Genomic DNA, 25,364 nt, shown 5'->3' on the forward strand with positions numbered 1-25,364 from the left:
CCCTACTGTCAAATTTGGCAGCCATCTCTGGTTCGGAGCCCCAAAATACCTGAAAAAAACCCTTGACTCTGTGCAAAAACGGGCGGTCCGTTTGATAGATTCCCCAATCTTAACAAACGGACTGAAATCTTTATAGCACAGGCGTCAGGTAGGTATGCTGTCCTTGTTCTATCGGTATTACAATGGAAGATGCTCTGAGGAACTAGCGTCATTGATCCCTTCGGCACCGGTGCGTAGTCGGGATACACGCCAAACGCGCGCCCAACATTTGTACACAGTTGACACTTGTCACATGAGAACGGGTCGCTTCTACGATTCGTTCTTAAGTTCAACAGCTCGGCTGTGGAACGAACTGCCGGCCTCTGTGTTTCCTCCCTCCTACAACATGGGACTCTTCAAGACCCATGTTCACTCCTTCCTCTCCACAAAAAGACCCTCCACACAGCATCCCCAAAGATGACATAGGCCCTGAGGGAAATTATTTTCTTCAGGGCCTCCTGTGTGGAGTAAATATAAAAAAAAAAAAAAAAAAAAATACTTCCTAAATACACAGACTCATCCACCTGCTCCAAGTATTCCTCATTCACAACTATATTGCACACTGTTTTCGTACTCTCTCTTTCAAACACCTTGACTTTAGATTTACTTACAAATTCTTCATACATACTAGGTTCGTCCTAGACGGTTTCATGATATTTCATCAAAATGACAATTAAACACACCTTTAAAAAGTGATATAGTCATTAAACGTGATGAAACAAAAACTAGGTTAAATAGTTACCTCCTATTTTGTGTTTATCACTTTTCATGACTTTATATCACTTTTTGTAGGTGTGTTGAACTGTCATTTTGATGAGATACCCGGTCACCATCCTAGACACGAGAGACGGGTTCAGCAACAGCGTTCTGAATAAAAAAATACAGCTTTGCAAATCAAACAGAATTATTTATTGATAATAATTTGGTTCAAAAACAACAAATACATTATTGCAAATCGATTTAAATTTTCAATCAAAACCATACATATACATATAAATTGTATCATCTATATATAATCAGTTATTATACAAATACGGTGATGAAAATGTGTTGTGTTACAAAATTAAATGCATCTGTGTAAAATACACAAGGCGCGTCTTCAGTTATGTATCACAACGGCGCACCCTACGCACAGTACCCCACCGGGATATTTTTTACTTTAGAAAAGCAAATTTTAAAGTACTTTTTTTTCATAAATTACCCTAAATGGTCAAATGTATTATTTGCAAAAAAATAATACTTGTAATAATTTCAGTTAAGTATTTAGTACTCTACGCAGGGTGACTTCTTATTATTATGCAATTAAAAATAACAAACAAAACAATAGAATAGTTACAAAAATACTTAAGATACTAATAAAACATTAATATTATGTATATTCGATGTTTCCTAAAAATAATTACATACCAAGCTTGGTAGATATCAGTTTGCAATGATAATAACCATAAGACAGATATTATGCGTAGCATCATTTAACATAATCACAAGGTTAGTTTGCACGGACAATATTTTATTTGGTCAGCATGTCTTATGTTTGAACTAGAATGCGAATTTATATCCAATTATTTCATAGAATTCACGCTGAAAAGAATCATTTGTTGCATTAAAAATCTATTAATAAAAATTAATGTCATATAATTATTACTATTTGGCAGTAATGACATGTGATGTATGCTTACAAAAATATTTTATCTGTAATGAAGACTTGCATTAAATCTTTGGTCAACATAACATTATTGTGCATAATAATAATTATACTTGTTACTTAGAAATGGAGAATTGTAAAAAAAAAAAACATGATTGGAATATTACGGTCACCACTAAATGTGAAAATAATTAAGAAAAGTATTGGCGCTATGAAAGACTGATTAGGTGATATTATAATAGACCATTTAAATGTAAATACATCGAAATTTATTTTATTATTGAACACCAAGGTGCACCTAGATTGTGCCATAAGCATCAAAGTGCCGATGTATTACCACACACCTTGATATATAAAAAAACAATGTCATTAAAAACATTGCGATACAAAAAAGCCCATGAGACCATTTTGATTCTAATAATTCAGTTTGTTAAAACAAAAACTTTGGATTTTTTTAAAAGAAAAACAGCTGAAATCAAAATAAGTGCTTGAAAATAATTAATTTACATTTTCTTTGACAAGGAATTCAACCATTTATGAATATATGTAGTTTTTTTTCTGAGCCGGGCGACATGACATGCTGTAAGTTAATGCTAAATATCGGCATGCGTCCCAACATGCCAACACGTACGCCAGTGGGTTAATAAAAAATTAGATTGGGGTTAACTCACACATTCAAAAGTAATAAAATTACATTATTTATACTAATTTTCAGCAATAACTTGTTAATTTTTTCTTGAATCCTACTAAAATTTAACATAGATTGACACCATAAACGAATGATTATTTTATGTTTATAACCAGAGTCTATATTTTCTAAACGGGGAAATAAGGTGGAAATATTTTTTCATTTTCTGTAACTTTCAGATTGAGTGAATACAAACAAATAATCCTAATCCTTTAAAGCATGTACATAGGAATATGGCACAACAATTTTGATGATGATTATTACTTTATAAACATAAGATTGTTGAATTAATTTTAGTTTATGGTATCTAATTCTAGCTTCCATTGCAGGTGAGACACAAATCAACGGCTCCGAATAGAATTATACTAACTCAATATTTATTCCCATTAGATGTTTTTGACCGTGCAATTGATTTATTCTTCTGCTGAATCTATCATTCTAACAAGAAACACAAAAAACAACATTAGGTCAAAAACATAACAAAAGGCAAAAAGTAACTAGGGGATATTTCACCATTTTCTTGATAAGCATCTACAGGATAATGTGTTATTTTCGATTCCACCGTAAAGTCCAAGTTTACTATTTGGTACCCGAACCTACGAATACTGGCTATATATACATATATATTTTGGATAAGTTAGCAGAGTTTTCTACCTACTGTAAATGGGTATTTATTGTAATGTATATTTTTCAAGACGATGGTGAAATATCCCCTAAAATAGATAATTCATCACTATTTTTCAATAAAATATAGAACACAGTTTACTAAAGATCTATTATTAACCCATTTTAATGAAGAATTGTGTTAGCGTAACTCTTTTCAGAGGATGGGTAAATGTAACATACTCGTTCGTAGATGTTGTTAATTTAATTATTTCATTAAAATGCACTTTTTGTAAGTTATACTTTAAAATATTAAGACAATTTTTTGTTGCATCCCGTACAAACGCAAAATGAAAAAAAATAGTTTTGTCTGTATAAAAACTTAATTCTTTCAAGAAAGGCTATACCAACACAATATTGGATTGAAACATAGATACAGTATTGTATTTGTAAGCTTTTCTTAAAAGTATTGAGTTTTTTTACAACTATTCATATTGCGTTAGTACGGGTGCAAACAAATAATTTATCTTAATATGTTAATGCATAACTTGCAAAAAGTGTATTTTAATAAAATAATTAATGCCATCTATGAACGCGTAGATTATAATGTAGGTTACGTTTAAGCTTAAAGTAATGTCGGTGATTTTATTAATATATTTTTGAAAAAATCTAACACTCTTTTAACAATATTAAAATGTATATTTTCCACTATTCTACACCCTATGTGCTTGCTGCTTGATTCGGTGAGCAATATTGCTTGACATGATGTAACTTATACATTATTTATAAAACTTTATATTCTCAATAGGAAAAATTCTGTTTTAATAAAATAGATTCGGATAATATAATATATAAATAAAATGAATTCTCATAGAATATAATGGAATGGATGAACCGTTTAAAAACCAGCATATTACTGAAATGTGTCTGAAAAGCGTGGAAAAATAAATGGTAAAAATAATGTTCCGAGGTATGTAGGCCAACCTTCTGAGAAATACAATTATTCAACAAGTCATAGTTCATTTATTTGTACACAAGTGTATTTGTGGGTTATAAAATATCCTCGTGGGGGGAGATGTCTTTGTACCGAGTGAAGAACATCAATGAGGAAAGCCAGTACTATCCCGCGATTAAGTCTTGAAAGTGTTGACTAAGATCTCCCGTGTCAACAGTGACGCGCACGGGAGCCTGCGTAGTGACAGGGGTGCTGGCCAGGCGGGTGCACGCCTTCTTGTGAATGAACCAGTGCAGGCGCTGACACTCCCGGTCGCAGTACTGCACCGCCTTGCACTTGGAGCACTTCTTGGCCGGCTTCTCTTCCCCGCATGTATTACAGCACGGCACAGAGCTGGCAAAGCCGCGCTGTCCGTTAATAGCTGAAGAGATCACCAGCAGAGAGCTAGGAGGGTCCTTGCTTGTAAAGGCTGATATCATTTGATGGAATATAGTGCATTCTCTAAATGGGAATTCCCTAACGGCTTCTTTCAAGAAACTGTCCTGGTAGTCTAAACTAACGCCGTCTTTGCCGGGTTTCAAAAGTTTTCTTGAAAACAGTTCTACAAAATCGACTTTTTTATCTTCAGAACCTTCTTCCTTTCTCTGCTCTTTGAAGGCAATGTGTCTCTCGCGCAATTTGTTGATCTCCCCCACTAAGTAAGCGATGTAATGGAACTTAAAAGCCATGACTTCGTTGGTTTCGTTGGCTCGCTTCATCTCCCTGTTGCACATGGCTTCCAGGACTTTCTTAACCTTGTCCATATTTTCCGACAGTCCGAGGGACCTCTGCAGGTTGAGAGCCACTCTAATAGGGTTCACATTTATTTCCATAACAAATTTATGTAACTGATCACTCAGCATTGGAGGAAACAACGGTTCCGTTTGCAGACCCTGAACTTTTGTAAAGTAATCGATATCACTTTTAGGAATAAAACTGTTGATGGTTGCGACAATGTGATGGTTACCGACGAAGGCGGCCATTTGAGACGGAGTTCTCCCCACGGAATTGGTGGCCACGGCTTTGGCTCCAGCTATCATGAGCAGCTGGCAAACCTCTGCATTCCCTGACAGCCCCCCGAAGTGCAGTGCTGTGTAGTTGTATTCATGTTGTCCCGAGTTTACATCTGCTCCCTGGAAATAACAATAAACTTAATACTGCACTTACTCTAATCAAGACAAATCATCCTTCATTGAGAGCATCAATGCCCATCCAGGTGACAAATTCCTTTCTTTATCCTGCATCAACTCCTCACGCAATATCCTCATTTCAACGACACATGATCCCAGATTGCACAGTCAAAGGATTTTGAGAACAGGTAAAGAAAAAAATACAAAAGTATAAAAACGGAAATGGGTAAAAGCATATATAATTTTATTTCTAAATAATCAATAATCATACCCAAGAGAATTATGTGAATTTTTATTATTATATTTAATTGAAAATCGTTCAATATTTGGTGCATGCCTAATTCAGTGGTTACCAAATAAGATTATTACGGCCTTCTGTATATAACACTACATTGGGTATGAATAAGGACTTACACAAAGTCCTATTTTTTTAAGTACGTATTTATAAAATGAAACGGATTGAATCTATTTAAAAAATAATGGAGACGCAATAAAGGTTTTCAGTCTTCGCCAGCTCAATAATAGTTGTGTCTATAGCATTGTGATTTGGAATTAACCTCACTTATGCGTACCGTCAACCAAGGCAACATAACGGGAAGCTGAATTACCTTGGAAACGTCAAATGATAGTTATAAAAATACCCACATACTAAAAACACAATTTAACATAAATCGCGACCGCGTAGTCAAATAAATAGCACAACTGATTGATATTATAACTATTGTGAATATTACCTGATCCAGCAGCATTTGTACCATTTCTTTACTTCCTTTATAAGCGGCATATTGCAATGGTGTCATGCCATTCTCATCATAAAAATCCACTTTCTTTTTGAATTGAAAAATAAGTGATTTCAACTCAGCAACATTGGAGTTAGATATAGCTTCAAATATTTTTCCTTCAAGCCCGGGCATTTTGACGCCCGCTTCGGTAGCCATTTTTGTACAATGACATTTGGCATAGACAAAAAGACTACAGAGGAAGTACGACGATAGACAACACGAACCAGTGTGGAATTATCTAGCCAGGCAGAAATAAAAATTAAGATATACCCCGAAAATGCGTACGGCACGGCGCACAGTGGGGTATTTTGATGATTTGGTGCGACACCGCTCTCGGCGTTCAACATTTATTTTTTTTTATTTTATTTAAACGCCCATACGGCTTTTACCTATAATAATGTACGTCTTTATTTTTTTAGTTATACAGATTACATTTAAAAAAATCAGTGTTAGCAAAATACAGGTTACATAAAAAAATATCAGAGTTGACAAAATATAGTACATAAAATGTAAGAGTTTAAAAAGTATAGGTATGGATAGAGTACAAATAAGTGAGACGAAAAATAGAAAATCGGTCAAAATCTTCCAAATCAACCATAATGATAATAAGAAAGTATAAAAATAGTTTACAAATTAGGTAAAAATAGTTCGCACATACTCCGTTTAAAGTTTGCAAAGTTCAAATTATTGTCAAATACATTTACATTGTTTAAGTATTTGTTACCAAGACTGTGTAAACGTTGTATTGGAGAGTGAAAACTATAGTTGGAATGAGATGTATGTATGTAAAATGTTGATATTTGCCTAGTTGTTCGTGTAGGTATGTGTAGATTTATTAAATGCAGGAGTTCACAACAATCGAATTTAGAGTTCAATAATTTAAATAAAAAGGTTACAATAGTTTTATGATTTGTAAAGATTATTTATACTTTTGATAATTTAAATTATTGATACTTTTGAAATTCATTTACTTTATTTTTGTTAATGCTTTGAAATATTTTTTTATCTGTACGCTAGGTATTGTGATTATAATAGTTATTAAAAAAAATATATGTATATTATATACAGATAATAAAAATACAAAATAAATAGATTAATTGTAGTTAAAAAATTAAAACATTAAATTGTACGTAGATACAGAATGTTATTTGAGTTGAAACTTTTTTTTATAGAAATTATTATTAAAGAAAAAAAATTGGAAAAAATGTTGACTTTGAACCAAGACAACACGTGTAATTATTAAAAATGTAAGTTTTTAACCCTAATCGAACAAAGCACGAGTATTTAAAAATGTTTTTCATTATTTCTAAAATAAATTTGAAATGCAAAATAAAATGAAGTACATAAACAACTTGATTCCGAACGCCTTCAAACACATCTAAGAACCACACTGTTCATGCGCGCCTTGTACATCTGTGTTCTGCGCCCCATTACAGATTAATTAGATTCTCGGTGTATTTTTAGTGATAATTTTAGTGTCAGTGGTTAATTGAGAAATCATCAGTAAAAAAATCATTTGGGGAAAATGCCGATCAGGGAGCAACGTCGCGCCAGCACTCAAACTTCAGCCATTGTGCGGCGGCCCTGAACAGAAAATAGCGGTGAACGATTACTCACTCAACTGTAGCCGAAAAGATATTGAAACGCGGTTGAATTGATAATTTTTTTATGGTTGAAGGTTTTCATACCTAGAAGGAACCTATCAACATTTTTGCAAGTGCTTCCATTTCCATTGCTTTAGAATTAACCAACCAGACTGACTAGCTCATGTTTCTTAATGATTTTATTGAAATCTCCCTTTCGTTTTCTTGACATTAATATTTAGGATAACTCCTTCCCGTTTGAAACATGAAATGTACGTTAGAATTAACATTGACACTCGGTAGCAAAATAATTAATTAAACATAAATATTTTCGGTTTCGTTTTAAAATTGACATCATTTATAACATTTCGTATAATGTATTAAGTTGGCATCAAACCAAAAAAAGTTCCACTACGTATTTCTATAATATCATTTACCAATCAAATACAAAGGTTAACCAAATAGTATAGGAAAGATCTCATTATTGGTGTCACAACCATTGAAGAAATTCTACCATTCCTGCTATTTCCATCCAGTTCATTTTGAGTCAAAAGATGCGGTGTTCCTCTCCACACCGTCCAGTCATATAAGATTATGAACCCCAACATTCCGTTCCTCTCCAGGCTGAAGAGGATTCTGTTTGGAGGTTGGATGCCATCAATGTCCCAACCTTCTTTTCCTTTCTGAAACTCAGATAGCCGAGCCTCTAGACGCCTCGTATCTGAACTGTCCGGGCTTCACCCTCGTGGGCAAGTTCAGACCCAAAGAAGGTGTATGTCTCTATAGCCGAGCTGACGTCAACTGTGTGTGACTGTTGAATCTGGGAAATTCCAGATTTGACGTAATGTGAGTGCGCGCCAGTCTTGCCAGTACGGCAAGAACCTCTCAGAAGAATCAGATAGCTATTCTAACATTTGAGCAAAAATATTGATGATCTCTTGCCCCGCTACTAGTGTAGTTCTGGGAGACTTCAATGTTCATAACGAACCATGGTTGTAATAGAGCACAGGCGTCAGGTAGGTATGCTGTCCTTGTTCTACCGATATTGCGTTGGAAGATGCTCCGAGGAACTAGCGTCATCGATCCCTTCGGCACCGGTGCATGGCCGGGAAACACATGTGTACACTGTTGACATTTGTCACATGAGAACGAGTCGCTTCTACGGCTGGTTCTTGAGTTCAACAGCTCGGATGTGGAACGATTTGCCGGTCTCTATGTTTCCTCCCTCCTTTAGCACAGCATCCCCAAAGATGACATGGGCCATGGGGGAAATTATTTATTTCTGGTGTTAATGTAAAAAAGGGCTACATCGGAGTCCTTCCAGTTTTGTAAATATTATTGTTATTGATTTGAAAGTAGTTATGTACCTACCCATTTGAAAAGACAAACGATTAGTATTTTGGTATTACCTCGCCATCCAGGAGTCGATACGTTGGTAGGTACATACCTAACGAAAAATAAGATTTTAATCATTATCTTACAGGTCGGAATTCTTTCGTGGTTTTTCGCGGGGCCGTACATATTTTGTGCATATAATATATAATATTACGTGGCATCATATTATATTCACCTTTGTGTCTTCTTGCCGGGTATCACCCAAAGCAAAGACGTGGAATAAATGAAGCAAAATAAAATTAAGGGTGTTTATGTATATTTATTCGGGATTGGTCGTTTTGCACATGTTTGCCATCCTTCTTCATATGTGATTGATACTTAATTTTTAACTAAATAAATTTCCTCCTAAAGAAACGTGTAGATTGTGTACATAAATTAAGTAATTTAAACTAAGTTTTTGTCTTATGAATAAAATAAATAATCACAAAGTGGTCAGTAGAAGTTTTCTTCGAAAAAATGATGTAGTGTTGTTTGTGCCCGTACTAACGCAATATGAATACGAATACGAATAAATTAGAACGGGGTACCCCAGTAAGGACACATTATCTTATATAAAAAAAATTGTTAAATTTAAAAAAAAATTGTTTTTCTGTATAAAACTCTATTCTTTTTTTAAAGAATTGAGTTTTTATACGCACATAACTATTTATTCATATTTATAATGCGTATGTTTGGGCGCAAAAAAATAATTTGATTTAATATTTTAGAGCATACTCGTAACTTGCGCAAAGTGTATTTTCATGAAATAATTAAAATCACGCCGTCTATGAACGCGTCGATTATAATATACATTTCGTTTAATAATTCACACATGTATCATGTAGTCAGAGTCAGAAGAGATTCAATAAAATACTGTGTAGTTTTTATATTGTTTATTTTCTTATATTAGATGAAAAATAAAACCAATCTTCACAATGGCTGTAATGAAAATTGATTTATACTCCTCACCCTCTCCATGCCTAAAGCTTTATTTGTAACAACACTAATTTATATAAATATCACATCGATACACTTAGTACAGAGAAGCTTTTTACTTAAAATAATACATTGATATAACATCCATCTTAAATTCGTAAGCTAATTGCAACATAATTACAAATACTGTGAAAAAAATAAAATTAAAAAATACAGTGATGGCTGCCACTGTATTTTTAGTTAAATTATTATATTTAAAATATTTGGAGAGCTTTCAACAGAATAAAAAAAATTAATTTCGTAATAACGCATTGCCCTTTGCGATATTACGACGTAAACATAAAACGTTAAAAATATATTTAATACTTAAGTATTAATAAATATAACATCAAAATACGTTTGAAATTTACTACAAGTCATCAATGTGTTGGTATATTGTTTATAGGATCTAAATATTATTTATATAATATGTATTATGGTTCATTCGCTAAATTTATATTTCTTTTCGAAATTACGTTAACATCATAATTTTACTATTATCTATACAGCATTTCCAAGGAGGCTTTCACGCGCTCCGTATATAATATGTTACTATATATATATTTATTTTGATAAAATATTTCTGGTTAATTTTCTCTACTACATTAAAATATTTTTTTGTTTTTTTTTCTACATTTTTATACAATATCCATGCACGGAATATCTTTACTATTAAAAACTTAAATAAACAACACTATTTTATACCATTTTTACATTCCGTTATTTAGAAACCCATTACTACGCATTAGTTTTCCTACATCATACAGGTATATTAAAATATCGTTATTTTTTAACATTAATACGAAAGCTCACATTTTTCTATTGCATGTAAGAATAAATGTATCTACCTCTAAAACATCTTTATTACTTAGAGATTAACATAGACACATATTAAATAAGTAGGTACACTAAGAAAACATTTATTTTGATAAGAATATAGATGACTAACATACACTTTACGCTGTTTATTTGTGTTATCTCTACAATAACTTGATAACATTCATTTTTGAAATATTGTTAAACATCAATGAAATAGTGTAAATAAAGCTGAATATCCTCAGAGAACGAAGCTCCCAGCTGCAGCAATGCTTGCCACCCTCCCACCGGGGGATCTGGGGAGGAGGGTGACCACCCTTGCTCTGAGCGCCTCGTTCCCAACAGTCACCAAGATGCCACATACCGCGGGGGGACACCACCATATCATTGATATGGTCTCCTGGTATCTCCCTCCGTCTTGGCCTTTACGTTAGCCTCATTACTAAATGTTGATATGTTTCTAAATCTCCTTGGCAGTGATCACCCACGATATCGACATCTACGGTTATTACCCGTCCATTCACACTGCACATTGATCAAACTTGCAAAATTAAACATAGTTCTTACCCGCTCATTCGCACTGATAAGCCTCCCAAAGTAAAACATAGTTACTATACCCACCCATTCACGCTGAGCCTTCCAAAATTAAATATAGTTCCTACACAGAACCCATCCATTCACACCGATAAGCCTTCCAAAAGTAAATGTAGTTCCTACCTGTCCATCCTCACTGACCAGCCTTCCAAAATTAAATGAAGCTCCTACCCGCTCTTTCACACTGATCAAAATTAAACATAGTAAAGGTCGAATGTGAGGCGCGCGGGGCCTCAGACATCCTCGGGCTCTGGGGACCTCTCCTCCGCCCCTGGGGCCGCCACCCTCTGGACTCCTTCAGATGCAACCGAGCCTCCTTCGACACCTTGGATCATAGCCACCCCTTCCACCGCCACCCCATTTAGGAAGGCTGCCTGCGTGTCGCACCAGGGTGTGGTCAAGATTTTAATCCTCTGGAACAGATAAAATAACCAAAAAATAAGTAAAGCGATTTATAGAGTCGAAAATATCACTGTTTTCGAATCCTCTCTCTTTTAAAAAAACACCAGAACAACTTAGAAAGGTGAAGTAAGAGCAGTAAAAAATACAAAATACGGCGGTGAATACATTCATAATTTCATTTTAAAAACAATTTGTTTCAGTTATTAACAATGAAAAACGACTATTTCAATAACCAATGGAAAATAATAATAGTTTTTGTCTTCTCCTATCTTCTCCCAAACTATGAACATAAGAACAATAAAGAAAAATATTTAATAAAAAATAATTTTAAAACGTAGCCTACTCACCATATAAAAACATGGCTTGAATAAAATAGTAATATTATCCATATTTTGAACAAAATGGCTATTAAAATGCATTATTTTCCATTTTTGTTATTGTTATCTCACTGATATTAAGTAATCTCGTGTATCTATATTTACGTGAGGCCGAGACATTGTTTCGTTTCTTCAAAAGATACTAGGTAGTTACACCTACATGAAATAAAAAGATGAATGAATGTTCTAACCTGCAAGAAAGTCCCCGGCGTCTGGAGTATCTTTATGATGGCCACGGCCGGTATCATGGCCACACTGGTGCCCGCGATGCACCAGCCCAGCACGTTGGCCCAGCCCGGGTACACGTAGTCCTCGTAGCTCAGCGGCGTGTAGCCCACCAGGCCGTACACGGTGATGAACATCAGGAACAGGGGCGCCATGAACTTCCAGCACACGCGCCAGTACACGCCCGGCGCGAAGCCGATCATGTCACGGATATCGTCGCAGAACCTTTGGGTTCCTGTGCGATGAAAACTGTATCAGTATGGATTCGTTATATAAATAACCTAAAAAAGTGCCCTTTAACCAAGCTTACATTGTTTTGAAAATGGGCATTTTATCCATTGAGAACGATTCGTTGAATAGCCGGCATGTCTGTCATAGGTTATCCCAAGTGGCTCGCTACGTTTGTTGATTTGGTTCATGGGGTGGGGTTTGCCCAGATCTTGGCGGTGGATGCTTATGCCCACCATGTAGTTTTTTATTTTTTTATTTTTTTTATAGTGAATACCTCACAAGAGTCCCAACTGCTCCCGTCTGGAGCCAGTGAGACTATGGCATCCCCAATTGGGGGATGTTGTGAGGCTGAAGGTAAGTGGGGAAGGGAAAGAGGAAGGTGGGGAAGTACCTGGCTATTCAGATCTAGTCACTAAACACGGCTAAAGCCATTTGGAGCAACGTTTCAATTCTGAATGGTGGTCTTACACCAGGGCGATACTGGTAGTATCTTCCACTCTGGAACGTGCCGCAAATATACTATTTATTATTTTAATTAATTTGAATTAATTAATTGTGAAATAACACAAATTAATCAAATAAAATTTATTTGCGCACGCCGGGTTCGAACCCGCGACCTTCGGAATGGCAGTCCAATGCGTTACCACTGGACTATGCCGGCCGGATCGGGAGAAACTGGTTGAGAATGACCCTTTGACCTTGTACCTTAATGGGAGGGATGGATCACTCCTGGACACACTGATCTCCAGATTCACACCCTCATAGTCTTTTCCTTCCCAGAACTTCCCGAGCTAGGTAAGATTGAAAATATGATATTATGATGTAGCTGAAAATATACCTTTTTTATTTATATTTTGAAGATATGCCTCCTCAAATTGAAAAATCTCCATACAAAAATTTTTAATTAATAGAAAAAAGTTTATTTTCAACATCCATAAATACTGTTGTATTTTTCTGCAACCTCACGAAAATGAAGATGAAAGGTCCTGAGTTATTATTATTTTCCCCAGGGCCTCCTGTGTGAAGATAATGCAAAAAAAGGTAAGAATGTGAATCGAATACCGGCTTTGAGCATCGAACACGATCATTAACATATATTTTCTTTTTGGTATGTGTGGAGAGTTGATAATATCTACATAGAAGGGTGTTTGCATTTTCAGCCGTTCAGCAATCGGCGTCGCGTCTTGCAGCTTGCAGCATCGATGTGCCCCGGAATGGATAGGTAACTTGTTTACTGGACGCTTATGAACAAACTGCACATTCACGCCAAGTACAATTCGAACTCAATTGTTGTTTTACAATGGGTCTCCTGTGCTTTGGTATTTTACTCAAAGAAACGGTTAAACAGTTAACGGAAGGCAACTCACCATAAATCCAGGAGATGACAATGGCTTCGAAGAAGACAGCGATCAAGATGGAGTAGCCGGCGGCATAGCGGTCCAGAAGCTGGAAGAAGTAGAAGCCACCCTGAGAGCAGCTGGCCAGGCCCACCAGGAAGTAGAGCGAGAAAAGACCGGCCACGAATATCTCGCGGTTCCGCCCGATGATGGGGAACTCGTCACTCAAGGCGGTTATTATGGCCTCGGACCCACCGAACTGAAATATTGAAGTCAATGGGTTATAGAATACATTGATTTTTTTATTGTAATATAAAGAATATAGATACATAAATATTTAACAACATTACATTTTAGATCATCGTTGGTTTTGTATACCTACCTTTTCAGAAAAGATGAGTTCTTTTGTCTAATAAGGGAGCCACGATTCTGACATAGGCTTTATGTTGTAATAATATTTATGTATGGAATATAGATTTTTCAATTTAATGTTTAATTTAAGTTTTTTTTAAATTTTTTATTTCGTGTATTTTTTCTGATTGGTTGACAATACAGCGCAGTTCAGAAGGGAGATTATTGTAGTTTTTATGGCTTGGTAAATATAATGGTTTTACATTTGTGTTGTTTTAAAATTAAGTGTAATAAATTGATTTCCATTTCTCATTAGTTTGTAAAATTCTTGGTATTCTTTGTTATTTTTTTCTTGGCACATTTTTATAATGGAAGCTTGCTTAAATATGTCTTTGACATTTGGTACTGGAAACAATTTAAAAAGTGATTCTAGGTGCTACACTTATCTACTAGAGCCACATTGTACGCTACGTGCTTAAATACAAAATAGGTTGACATTAAGAAACGATCATTCATAACGATGTCACTCTCAATATTAACCAGAAAGCCACTTCTCACAGAGAATTTAATTTTAAAATTTCGAGCCTGAAATACGAACTTTTTGCACCCAAGCAAATTTTTATTTCATCTAGAAGCTTGAAGAGTTTCAATATCTCTACAAAGAATTTCGAAATTACGATTTAAAGTTATTTGAGGTGAATCGGGAAATATATGGCTTAGTATTGATTTTTTTGATACGCTGTACATAATTTGTTTGGTAGATCCGCAAAGGCTCTCCTTTAATAACTGTCCCTACAAGGAGAACAATGAGTATTGCTAATTTATTAAAAATCTCTTCAAATTATTGGTAATCCGGTTAAAAACTTGATTGGAAGCCTTTAACGAATGAATTAACATGTTTCCTGATAAACTTTTATTACATTTCGAATACATTATCACGCTGCCGGTACACGTGTTCGAACATGTGTCGTGTGCACCTATTGTGTGTAGCGTGCACCTGCCTGTGTGGCCGTAGCTCAACAGTTTATTGTTTGCTTCATCGCGCCTTTCTTTGAATATGTTACTTTATCGGGGTATTTTTCGTGGTTTTGTCATGAAATAGTTTTTAAAAAGTGGGAAAAAGTTTATATCCCAATAGTAGTGGAAAATTTATGATAAACGTAAAAATAGAACATATATTGAGAAAACGCTGTTGTCGCTATTAGTGTATTGTGTCGGCTTAAAGAAGGTGGATAACCCTTCTTTTACTGCTCAGCTTTGCCGAAGCTGTTTGGGACAGGTACTTGATCTCTCTCGTACGTAGTACTTACTGAACTGTCCAGTCCCAGCGTGAGTAGCATCATGAAGAACATGAGCGCCCAGAAGACACTGCCCGGCATCGTGGCGATGGCGGCCGGGTACACCACGAACACGAGCCCCGGCCCCTCCGTCGCCACGTCCTGAATCGTGCGGCCCGACGCGTGCGCCATGTAACCCAGCACGGAGAAGATCACGAAGCCGGCCACAAAGCTGGTGGCACAGTTGATGAAACTCGTCAGCAGGGCATCCCTAGATGGATAGATAAACATATAAAACAGTTCAATGAACTAGTATGTCAAGCAGTCCTTTCGTTGAAATAGTTCATTCTAATGAAAGTGTTGTCATGGCTTATATAAATTAATATATAATATGTTATTATATTCAAACACACGAAACCAAAATGAAGAAAATGGGTAGTTAAAAAAATACATATTTTTATGGTAAGAGACTTGTTGGACTATTATGATATATGTGGAGGATAAGAAGGATCTTTCTTGTGTAACATTGACTCACTGATAGACGTTGTTGTGATATTTGTTGTAGGACGCGTAAGCCAGCAATACTCCAAAACCTGGACCCAATGAGAAGAACACCTGCGTTGCTGCATCCACCCACACCTTGTAGATAAAGCATGTTTTAGAATACAGTGATTACCAAATGATTGATGAAAATTGTTTCTAATTCATCACTCAATTTAAATTATATGAACAATGATGGGCTGGTAGGCTGATACACGAATAACACGTCCCTGCTGATATCCTGACGACCCTTTGTCAATTGTACAATTATTAAAAAAACAGTTTTTATTTTTTTTTTAATTTCGGGCGGCTGTTTCCAGAGTGAAAACAGCCGTCCAATCTTTAAATGAGAGACAGAAGAAGAAGAAGACGATTCTGGTGACCAGAAATGTGAACATTCAGAGAGGAAGACTTAAAAAGAATCACTCTGGCCAACTGATGCTACTACCAAATCAAGTCGAGATTGCATTTAAGAAGAACTAAATCCAGTAAAAACTATTAGAGGTATCTACTTGAATTATAGTTTTGTTGAAGATAAAATTGACGTTGTTGTATTTCGAATTGAAAATATATTTGGTTCTTACCGGGATGCCATTTATCGACAGTACCTACCTTTCCTAAATATCTCTAATTAGTTTGAAAAATTGAACAGAAGAATGTGACAAATCGAGTTCTTTTGTTTTGAGCGGGAAAAAATAAAAGCTCTGAATTATTGTGTTTGCTTCGCAGATGCTACCGTGGTAAGTGATTTGGTTATCCATTTTCTCCCATTCCCTGTGTGTATCCTACATTCACTTTCACCCAATTCCATAAAAAATCATCTTCGTAAAATTATTGTTTACTGTCCATTTATAAGTAAGTTCATTATTTGATGCTGTATAATTCGGATGTAACAGGCATAATAAAATTTACCTCCGCTTGTGTGATAACCTCAAAGTTGGGGCTGAGATAGTAGCGAATGCCCTCCGCGGAGCCGGGCAGCGTGATACCGCGTACCAGCAGGCAAAGCAGCACGGCGTAGGGGAACAGCGCCGTAAACCAGACCACCTTGCCCGACGTGCTGATGCCCTTCCACAGGGAGAAGTAGCAGATCAGGTAGACAGCCAGGAGGCACAGTGCCAAATCCCACTTCACCACGCCCAGGTCGTGGATTCCAGCGCTCTTGTGCAGCTCCAGGACTGCGCGGCTGTTGGAATTCAAAATGTGCCTACTTACTGCTAATTCATAGCAACATCAAAAATATTCATTTCTGATGTGTGTCTGTAACTCCGGTTCAACGAACTCTACAACTTGGATTTGCTTTGAATTTATGTGTTATTTTAAAAATTGGGAATATTTGTTTGAACAAATTCAAAGAAGCGATAAAGTACACACCTATAATATACTTGATGATCGAACGTACTTACTTTAACAAGTGGTTCCTCTCATTATTTGGAGTATTTTTAAGATCACTCTTAATGGGTGAAAGCCAATATAAAGATTAAAAAATAAAAAAAAGTCAAGTACGTCCCTTAAAACCATGTACAATATATTTTGACAGAATATTATTTTAATTGTCTTTCAAATTTGGAATTACAATATCGCGGTACCTATATATAACATATTTTCCGTCAGTGCGTATTTTCATGAACTTTTCGAAATTGGAACTGATGTGGGAAAATTAAAAAAAATTCTTTTCGAATACAGAAAAGCGATTAAGAACCTACCTTGGACGAATAATATGTAGATTTCCTCCAATCACCTCATTTCGGAATATATCTTATAGGCAGGTAGGAAAATATACTATCGCAGGCTATATAGAAATAGAATAGGTGGGTACTTAGGTAGTTAAAATAAACTAATAATGACTAACTTAAAGTACTCCGAGGCAGCCGAGGTAAACCTCGGGTCCGGGGTCGGAGGAGCCAGCGAGGTGGTGGTGATGTTGTCCGTGGTATTGAAGCCCGCAGTGGTGCTGAAAGGCAGGGCCGTGCTGTTAGGGTCCGCGGTCCACGAACTGTTGCTCTGGCGAGTGTCGTTTTGGGTCATCAGCTCAAACTGGTCAAATATTTGGGTAAGTTTTTAGATTCTCACGGCCAAAAGCATTTTTGTTGTTTGTTTTTGGGGTGTTATGTCGTGTTGCGCTAACTCCTTCTTTAGCCGACGTTTCGGACAGCGTTGCAGTGTCCATCATCAGGGCAGATCCGGTAGATCCGAAGATGTGATCCGAAACGTCGGCTAAAGAAGGAGTTAGCGCAACACGGCATAACACCCCAAAAACAAACAACAAAAATGGTCAAATATTTATTTTATTTTATTAATTTATTTAGTACTGCTCACATATTTGACCATTTATAAATATTTTCTTGTTTTAGAAGACTAAAATTACATAACATATTTATGTGGAAAGCTTTATAGATTAATTAAGCCTGGTTTACCGTGTCTTGTGATCCCACTTTGAAAATTGTGTACGGATATTTAAATCTATTTTAATTTCAATAGTTTTGACATACCAAATGTTCTAAAAATATATGAAAAAATATATATTATTGAAACTTTAAATAAAACACGGAATCCCATACTAGACCACGTATCCATCACACCAGACCAAATCAAAATGACATCGAAAATGACAGTTAAATAACTTTAGTCCACCTCAGCACAGAATACCTTAGTGAGGTAGATTGTGAAATATCATTACTATAGTTAAATTCACAATTATATTTTGTATGAACAATGTTTTATATAGTCGCTAAAATAAATAAAAAAGAATGTGTTTTAGCGTTAAACTAATGTTTATATTTTTTAATTAAAACGGAATAAAGTAGTAATCATCGTGTTATATATATGTATATAAATAACACAATGATATATTCCTTGCAATAATATATATATCTGCATTCCTTGCAATAAAAGTGTGAAATATTATTCCCGCGTGTGAAGTAATCATTCCGACCGCGAACGAACTCAACGAGCGTGTCAAAGGTGACCGGCAACCTAAATGTTCCACGAGTTTTTAACATGATCCGATATGCGTGGCCCATACGTCGAACCCTAAAGCTGACTCTACCTATATACCACATTGGTAGTAACGTGTATTTTGCAAAGCCTTTCTTACAAATTCGATTTGTTGGATGAAGATAAAATATAAAGGCCTCAAAAACAAAATGTCTAACCGGTTTACACAGGGGCGTATTCCATTCATTGTCACACGAGGTCCAGGGGAGCATGTAGGTGAAGGAGGCGAAGAAGAAGCGAAGTGACCAGGCGATGATTACGTTGTAGTAGAAGTCCACGTAGAACGCGATCAGGACCACAGCGTACCCGATCCCTGGAAACGATAATCCTATTATTTTTTACCTTTTCTGAACACCTGTTGATATCCACACTTACTTTTAAAAACACTCATTTCGGTTAAATTTAAGTGTCATTTTCAAAATTGGAACAAATTGTGTGAATGATTCAGACTCGCGATGAAGTAGGTAGATACCTGTAATATGATATTTTAAAAGATAAGTTTATACATGAGAATTATACTGAATAAAAATAAATATACGAAAATCAAAGAAATGCTGAAGTAGTTAAATATCTTGTCATTTAAACAAATTATTTACTTCAATACTTTATTTTCAATCTACAAAAATAATTAATGGCCATACATCAATTGAAATTCTTAGAAAAATTGAAAAGCTGCAGCACAAACACGAAAGAAACGAAGAAAATATATGAAATAAGCAGAGATGTGCTTTATTTCAAATAAATCCATTTCAAATGGAAATGCAAAATGCAAAATGGGTATTTTCCATTTTGCATTAATGCTTTTCTCAATGCATTTTCCATTTTAAATGCTTTTTTGCAACATTCTTCCTGTTATCTCCATTAATCTTTTCATCATAGGCCCAGTATATTAGTCGGTCCTCAACCTCGCTATGAGAGATAATTTACGTCTGTCAAGTTGCTACCTGGTAGGAGCCCTGGCAATTAAGTAATACCATTAAAAAAATACATATTCAAATAGTGAATACGGGGCCATGACGCTGTAATATTAAATTTTAGATAACAGTTTCTATTTTTTTACGTTGCCAACATTAGTCCCGCGCAACTTTTTGGTGTTTTCAATGGATTCATAATCTGTGGTCGTGGTGTTTTTGGATTTAAAATCATGTAAGTACTGTAATTAATACTATTATATCTCATATCGAACTATCTACCTATGCACGCTTCCTAAAGAAAACCAATATATTATGCTAGAATTGTAGAATGCTATGTTAGTATATTCAGTAGTTTAAGAATATACAAGTGAAGATGGATTTTGATGGATAATTTGTATGGCATTGCTTATCTTATTTCATTATATAAATATATGTACGAACTGCATTTTTACCAAATATATTTTTTCTTTCAGGGATGTGAGAGATATCAATACATTACTACAAATATGAAGTATTTGCTTCAAAGATGTTACCTTCATTGGCAGCATTGAGAATGGAAATGTTTCCGCCACTTACTCAACTTGTTGACAGGTTTTAAAAGGAAGCATAGTCGCTACTACAAGTACAATTTGCGCTACAGTGTCGCATCCATTTTTTAAAATGAAGTGAACACCTAAAGAACAGAAGGACAGAGTCCGTTCAGTGTTTTTACTTCAAATAAGGAAATTAAAAGAAAGTACCAAAAATGTTATGTAAATTCCACAAAGTGGAACTAATAGTCTTGTACAAGATGAATCTTATTTTTTCGAAGATAATGAAGATTCATCTGATTCTTCCGCAGCAACAGCAGGAACTCCGGATTTAGAATCCTTGCAATACCTTCAAGACAAAAGAACCGATTTTGAAATGTTTCATGACTACCTTACTGTTAAGCACATGTTCATCAAATGCAATGTCTTGTCAATCAAATCATCAAATCACTTGTCTTCCGAGTTCAGCACCAGTTGAATGTCTCTTTTCAAATGGAGGTATAATCATGAGACCTCATAGAAGAAAGATGAGTGATGATGTTTTTGAGAAGCTCGTACTTCTAAAATCTAATAATGGCTAAGGCTACATAATACCTACATAATATAGAATATATATTGGTTTTCTCAAAGTTGTATTATATTATCTGTGGGTTTTCTAGTGCGCCTGCTTGGAGTTTTCTGTGACAATCTATGGTCAAATAATGGGTGTGCACTAGAAAACAACATTTTATATTGTCTGATTGTCTCACTGTCCTGTAATTTAATTATTTTAAACCTGAAAAACCATTTTGCATTTTGAAAATAGGTATTTTGCATTTTGCATTTGAAATGCTTTTCTAAAAACCATTTTGCACATCTCTGGAAATAAGACCACCCTTCAGAAAAAAAACCCAGAGACAAAAGTCGTTGATGTACGGACCAAGATTAAGAATTAAGACCAAGATATTTGGCGAATTACCAGAAGAAATAAAATTAGAAGAAAACATAAACAAATTGAAAGGTCAGTGGCTGAGTTGGCATCGCGTTTGGGTCCTACCCAGACGTAGTGTGTTCGATTCCTTGGCTGGCTAAAACCTCCATCACACTTTTTGACTTTATCAGAACTTTTTGGTTATGCTGGGTTATCTATCTATTCTACGGTCTATTTCATAGACTAAGTTGAAGTCGCATGTTCCTAGGATAGATGAGGTAGCCAAGTGGGACCCCAGTTTGATATTTTTTCTTAATATGGATGTATGGGTTTAATCAGCAGTTTCATTTTATAATTTTTACGTCATACCAAAAATAAAACCAATTATAGATATCCTCTTTGTGATATGACAGAATTATATTGTGAAACCAAGACAAAAACCATTATATTATATTAAAATTAGAAGACAGGGTGTAAAACAGATAGCAAAAATGATATAAATTAGAGAAAAGTTACTCATGACATGTAAAACAGTACAAAATTGCCGCGAGTCGAGCCGCAAATTATGTTGGGCGTTTCGAGCCGTTTGCGGTTGCTTCGTTCCTTTCCCGTAATTCGTGGCTGGGCTCGCGGAAATTTTGCGGCTAGGAACGGCCGGCGAATTTCGCGGCAATGAATAGGGTCAGCTCACGAAAATTCAATCCTGTTTATACGTCGCATAAGGAAAACACTATTTTATTGACGTTTATTCAGCTCGCAAGATGTCCAAGGATATTTATTTATTTCTTCATGTTACCAATATACGTTAGAAATTTGAGTTACACGATTTGAGGTATTTGATGTCAAGTTATTGTAATTATTTATCTTTATATTATGTCTTTTCAAGCAAGAATTTTTGTTCAAGCAAGTTTTTTTTACGTTGATCCAGTTTAAATAAGACAGAAGATTTGGTTGGGTACTTGCAACACTGACGTCGAATCATGTGTAGTTACTACTACTACCTACTGACTGACCGCACGATCTGCGGATAGACTCAGGTAAATGATTATATATAAGTATATATATATTTTTTTGTTAATAAAAAAAAAATCGAAATGTTCTAGTGCCCTTCGTACACGTCCCGGCTTATTTATTTTATTATCCTTTCTGCATTATGTATTCCCAGATTTGAGACCGAATCTGTACTCAGTGACCCCATTATACTGGGTACCTACTCGTCTCTTCTCGCAGCAATCCCACCAGAGATGGGAATGAATATCCTACCATTCCTACCCGCCTTTATCTAACGGACTCCCCCAGGGAGGGGTTTTCCACCCCAGACATAATATCCACTAGATTTGGGGATTACTATAAATCACGTTACGGAGGGTATGTTCTTACGCGATTTAACAACGGGACTAGATGAAACGCAGACGGGTAAAACTAGTACCGAAAACGGAGACTTGACAATTTCTCCTCGTTGTAGATATTAAATACGGCGCTAAGGGTTTCTTTTTAAATTGACACTTTTTCTTTTAACAGTGTAATAATCTTTAGCACTTTAGTTGCGGAAAGAACTACACGGACTATTACAAGCAGTCGATTTTGACTCCTAACTAAAATATTTCTTACGTAGATGACTATAAGGTTTAAATTTCCGCTACACCGGCCACCTGTTTTGATTTATGCAAGAAAAAGTGTTTTATTTTAGTTTACGAAGTTCAGGGGCAAATATTTAAATGTTTTACTATCATTTCCTAAAGAACCTATTTTGCCAAATTACACAATAAAACCATTCACGAAAAACGGTTCTTAAGTAGGAGATTTTGAACTTTAAAACAATTTATACAGGCCTGACACTCTTATTTTTTAAGGGCTTATAAAAGGATAAAAACAAGAAAATGATCGATTATTTCAAAGGTCAAGAAGTGTTCTACTCGCAGCATTTAAATAAAACGCCTAAAATATTTCTAAGCCATCAAATTTTCAAACTGATTTTGCATCACTTCGTAGTGCTTCGCCTTAAGTAGTAGCCGTGTATTGCCAGCCTAAAGATAACCGTTAATAATTCGTTGTGGAAATGGTTTTTCTGGAAATGGTTTCTGTACGTTTTTAGTGATGAGATCTGATTTTCGTGGCTTGGCTTATTTCAGCATACGTTCCCATCGGTAGTGTATAGCGAGCTATATGCTGAAATAGGCCAAACTGTGATGCGTACAGCTTAATGTGTCACCTACATTAACCTTTTAAATGCCAGTAGGTAGAAGTGTAGCTGTTCACAGCAGGCCGTGAATTTTTAATCAAAATAAATCATTTTTAAATCTTATTTTTATAAATTAAAAACATTACACCTTGAAAGGATATTTAAATGACTTACCAAATTTATTCAATATTCGACGTTTTTGCTTCCCTTCACATAGATAAACATATTTTTAAAAAAAAGGGACATATGTATAATACATAGGCTCAAAGAAGAGCGAGAAAACTCGCTATTTTTCTATGGCTGGCCTGCTGGGCACGGCCAAGAATGCGAGATATCTCGCTCTTGGCACAGAAGCGGTTAAGGTCGCACGTCGGAACTCTGTTAGTGATTGAGGTTAACACTAGAAACGACACGTAAAATAGTTTTTTTACAAAGAAAAATAACTTTAAAAATGTAGAACGAAGATCAAGAAAAAAATGATAACGATCACAGCAGAAAGAAAATTCGTTAGTCATTGCTTTGATTGTGACCTGAAATATATTGTTTTCTCAATAGCGAGTTAGTGGTATCTACGACCTACGTACATTTTATGTAGAACTATAAAATATTTGTTTGATCTTGAATATTCTATAAATAATGTTCCATATACTCGTACTTGATAAGTATGATTGGAGGGCCCTAAGAACTTTTCACTTTTTGGTGAAATAATTTGATTCATTTTCTAGCGACGCTTTTCAAAGAGCTGAGGACGAAAATGGCGGTAAAGTCAAAGTCGTGAAAAGCGGCGGAGGGAAGGAAAACGGAAGTGACGGCGATTCCAGAAATCTCTGAATAAGTCACGTGCTTTGTGCTTTATGGTCCTTGGCCCCGCAGCCAACCAACTCTAGAGGCACTACATGGCATTTACTACTCCCGTTAAGTTGGCTATATTAAATAAGACGTATTGCGAAATATTAAAAAAAAATTTAGTAGTGATATTCGTTGGAAAAAATGCATCTAAATTAATCTTTATTCTGAAGTAAAAAAAAAGAGCACTAGCTTCATGAAATTTGCACAGATTGTTTTCAACAATTTTTAGGTCAGCGCAACTGTTCCAAGTCGCGATATTTCCATCATGTGCTGTTGAGCTTTTAAATTTACAATTATCAACCATTTTTTAAAACTAACGAGTTTTAAATACAAATAAGCGGGTAGCTATACAAAACGGTTCCACGATAACTGGAATGAATCTATGATAACTCAACATAGTGACAATTCAACACACCTTTAAAAAGTGATATAAAGTCATTAGAATGGATGAAAAAAATTTAAACCTACTAAACCCAGTTAATAAAGTTTTGTTTCATCACTTTCCATGACGATATTTATATATATTTTATATTTATATTTCCATTTCACTTTACATTCACTTTTCACTTTCCATCACTTTCGCTTTTCTTTCACTTTATATAACTTTTTAAAGATGTGATGAATTATCATTTCGATGATTTATCCGGTCACCATATAAAACACTGTTAATTTTATATTTTGCTCACCCATAGCTACCAAATAATTTAACTATTATATTGTACGAGAAAAGTTGAATTACTACGAAGTTACACTAAAAATATATGTAAGTAATTCAATTACGTTCATTGAAATAAAATTAAAGAATCTGCTTTCGAGTTCCTTCTCAAAGCTCTTTGATTCGCATTCTTGATTTAATTTGGAACCCGCCGAAAAATGTATCGAACAAGGAGAGCCGTGAAATAAAATTTTACATCAATTTTGCAGCCATAAATAATATGAAGAGATTCGAGTCTAGGCTTTCAATTAATTTTCCGCCAGAAGTCGTCATTTTTCCAAATCTACCCTAGATACACCCCCAC

General features: G+C 35.3%; 2 protein-coding genes across 3 annotated transcripts in view; both read right to left on the bottom strand.

Annotated features, from left to right (window-relative positions):
* Nucleotides 1–925: 925 nt before the first annotated feature.
* Nucleotides 926–6,035, bottom strand: LOC149421609 (ankyrin repeat and MYND domain-containing protein 2). Its single transcript, XM_089634454.1, has 2 exons — nt 5,834–6,035; nt 926–5,102 (listed from the first exon to the last, which is right to left on the bottom strand). Exons 1-2 carry the CDS (start codon nt 6,011–6,013, stop codon nt 4,095–4,097), a joined length of 1,188 nt encoding a protein of 395 aa, XP_089490580.1. The 5' UTR covers nt 6,014–6,035; the 3' UTR covers nt 926–4,094.
* A 3,700-nt stretch (nt 6,036–9,735) lies between these two features.
* DAT (Sodium-dependent dopamine transporter) overlaps nt 9,736–25,364 on the bottom strand; it is a 51,362-nt gene continuing 35,733 nt past the window's right edge. For both annotated transcript variants that reach the window (XM_089634935.1, XM_089634936.1), the window contains exons 4-11: nt 19,119–19,273; nt 17,816–18,000; nt 16,876–17,149; nt 15,959–16,062; nt 15,457–15,694; nt 13,826–14,054; nt 12,194–12,462; nt 9,736–11,636 (exon numbers count right to left, since the gene is read on the bottom strand). In XM_089634935.1, coding sequence (XP_089491061.1) covers nt 11,457–11,636; nt 12,194–12,462; nt 13,826–14,054; nt 15,457–15,694; nt 15,959–16,062; nt 16,876–17,149; nt 17,816–18,000; nt 19,119–19,273 — 1,634 coding nt within the window. In that variant the 3' untranslated portion in view covers nt 9,736–11,456. The remainder of the gene's footprint in view (nt 11,637–12,193; nt 12,463–13,825; nt 14,055–15,456; nt 15,695–15,958; nt 16,063–16,875; nt 17,150–17,815; nt 18,001–19,118; nt 19,274–25,364) is intronic.

The sequence above is a fragment of the Hesperophylax consimilis genome, chromosome 8 (assembly GCF_061612785.1).
Source record: "Hesperophylax consimilis isolate HC1 chromosome 8, BYU_Hcon_1.0, whole genome shotgun sequence".
NCBI classification, from domain to species: domain Eukaryota; kingdom Metazoa; phylum Arthropoda; class Insecta; order Trichoptera; family Limnephilidae; genus Hesperophylax; species Hesperophylax consimilis.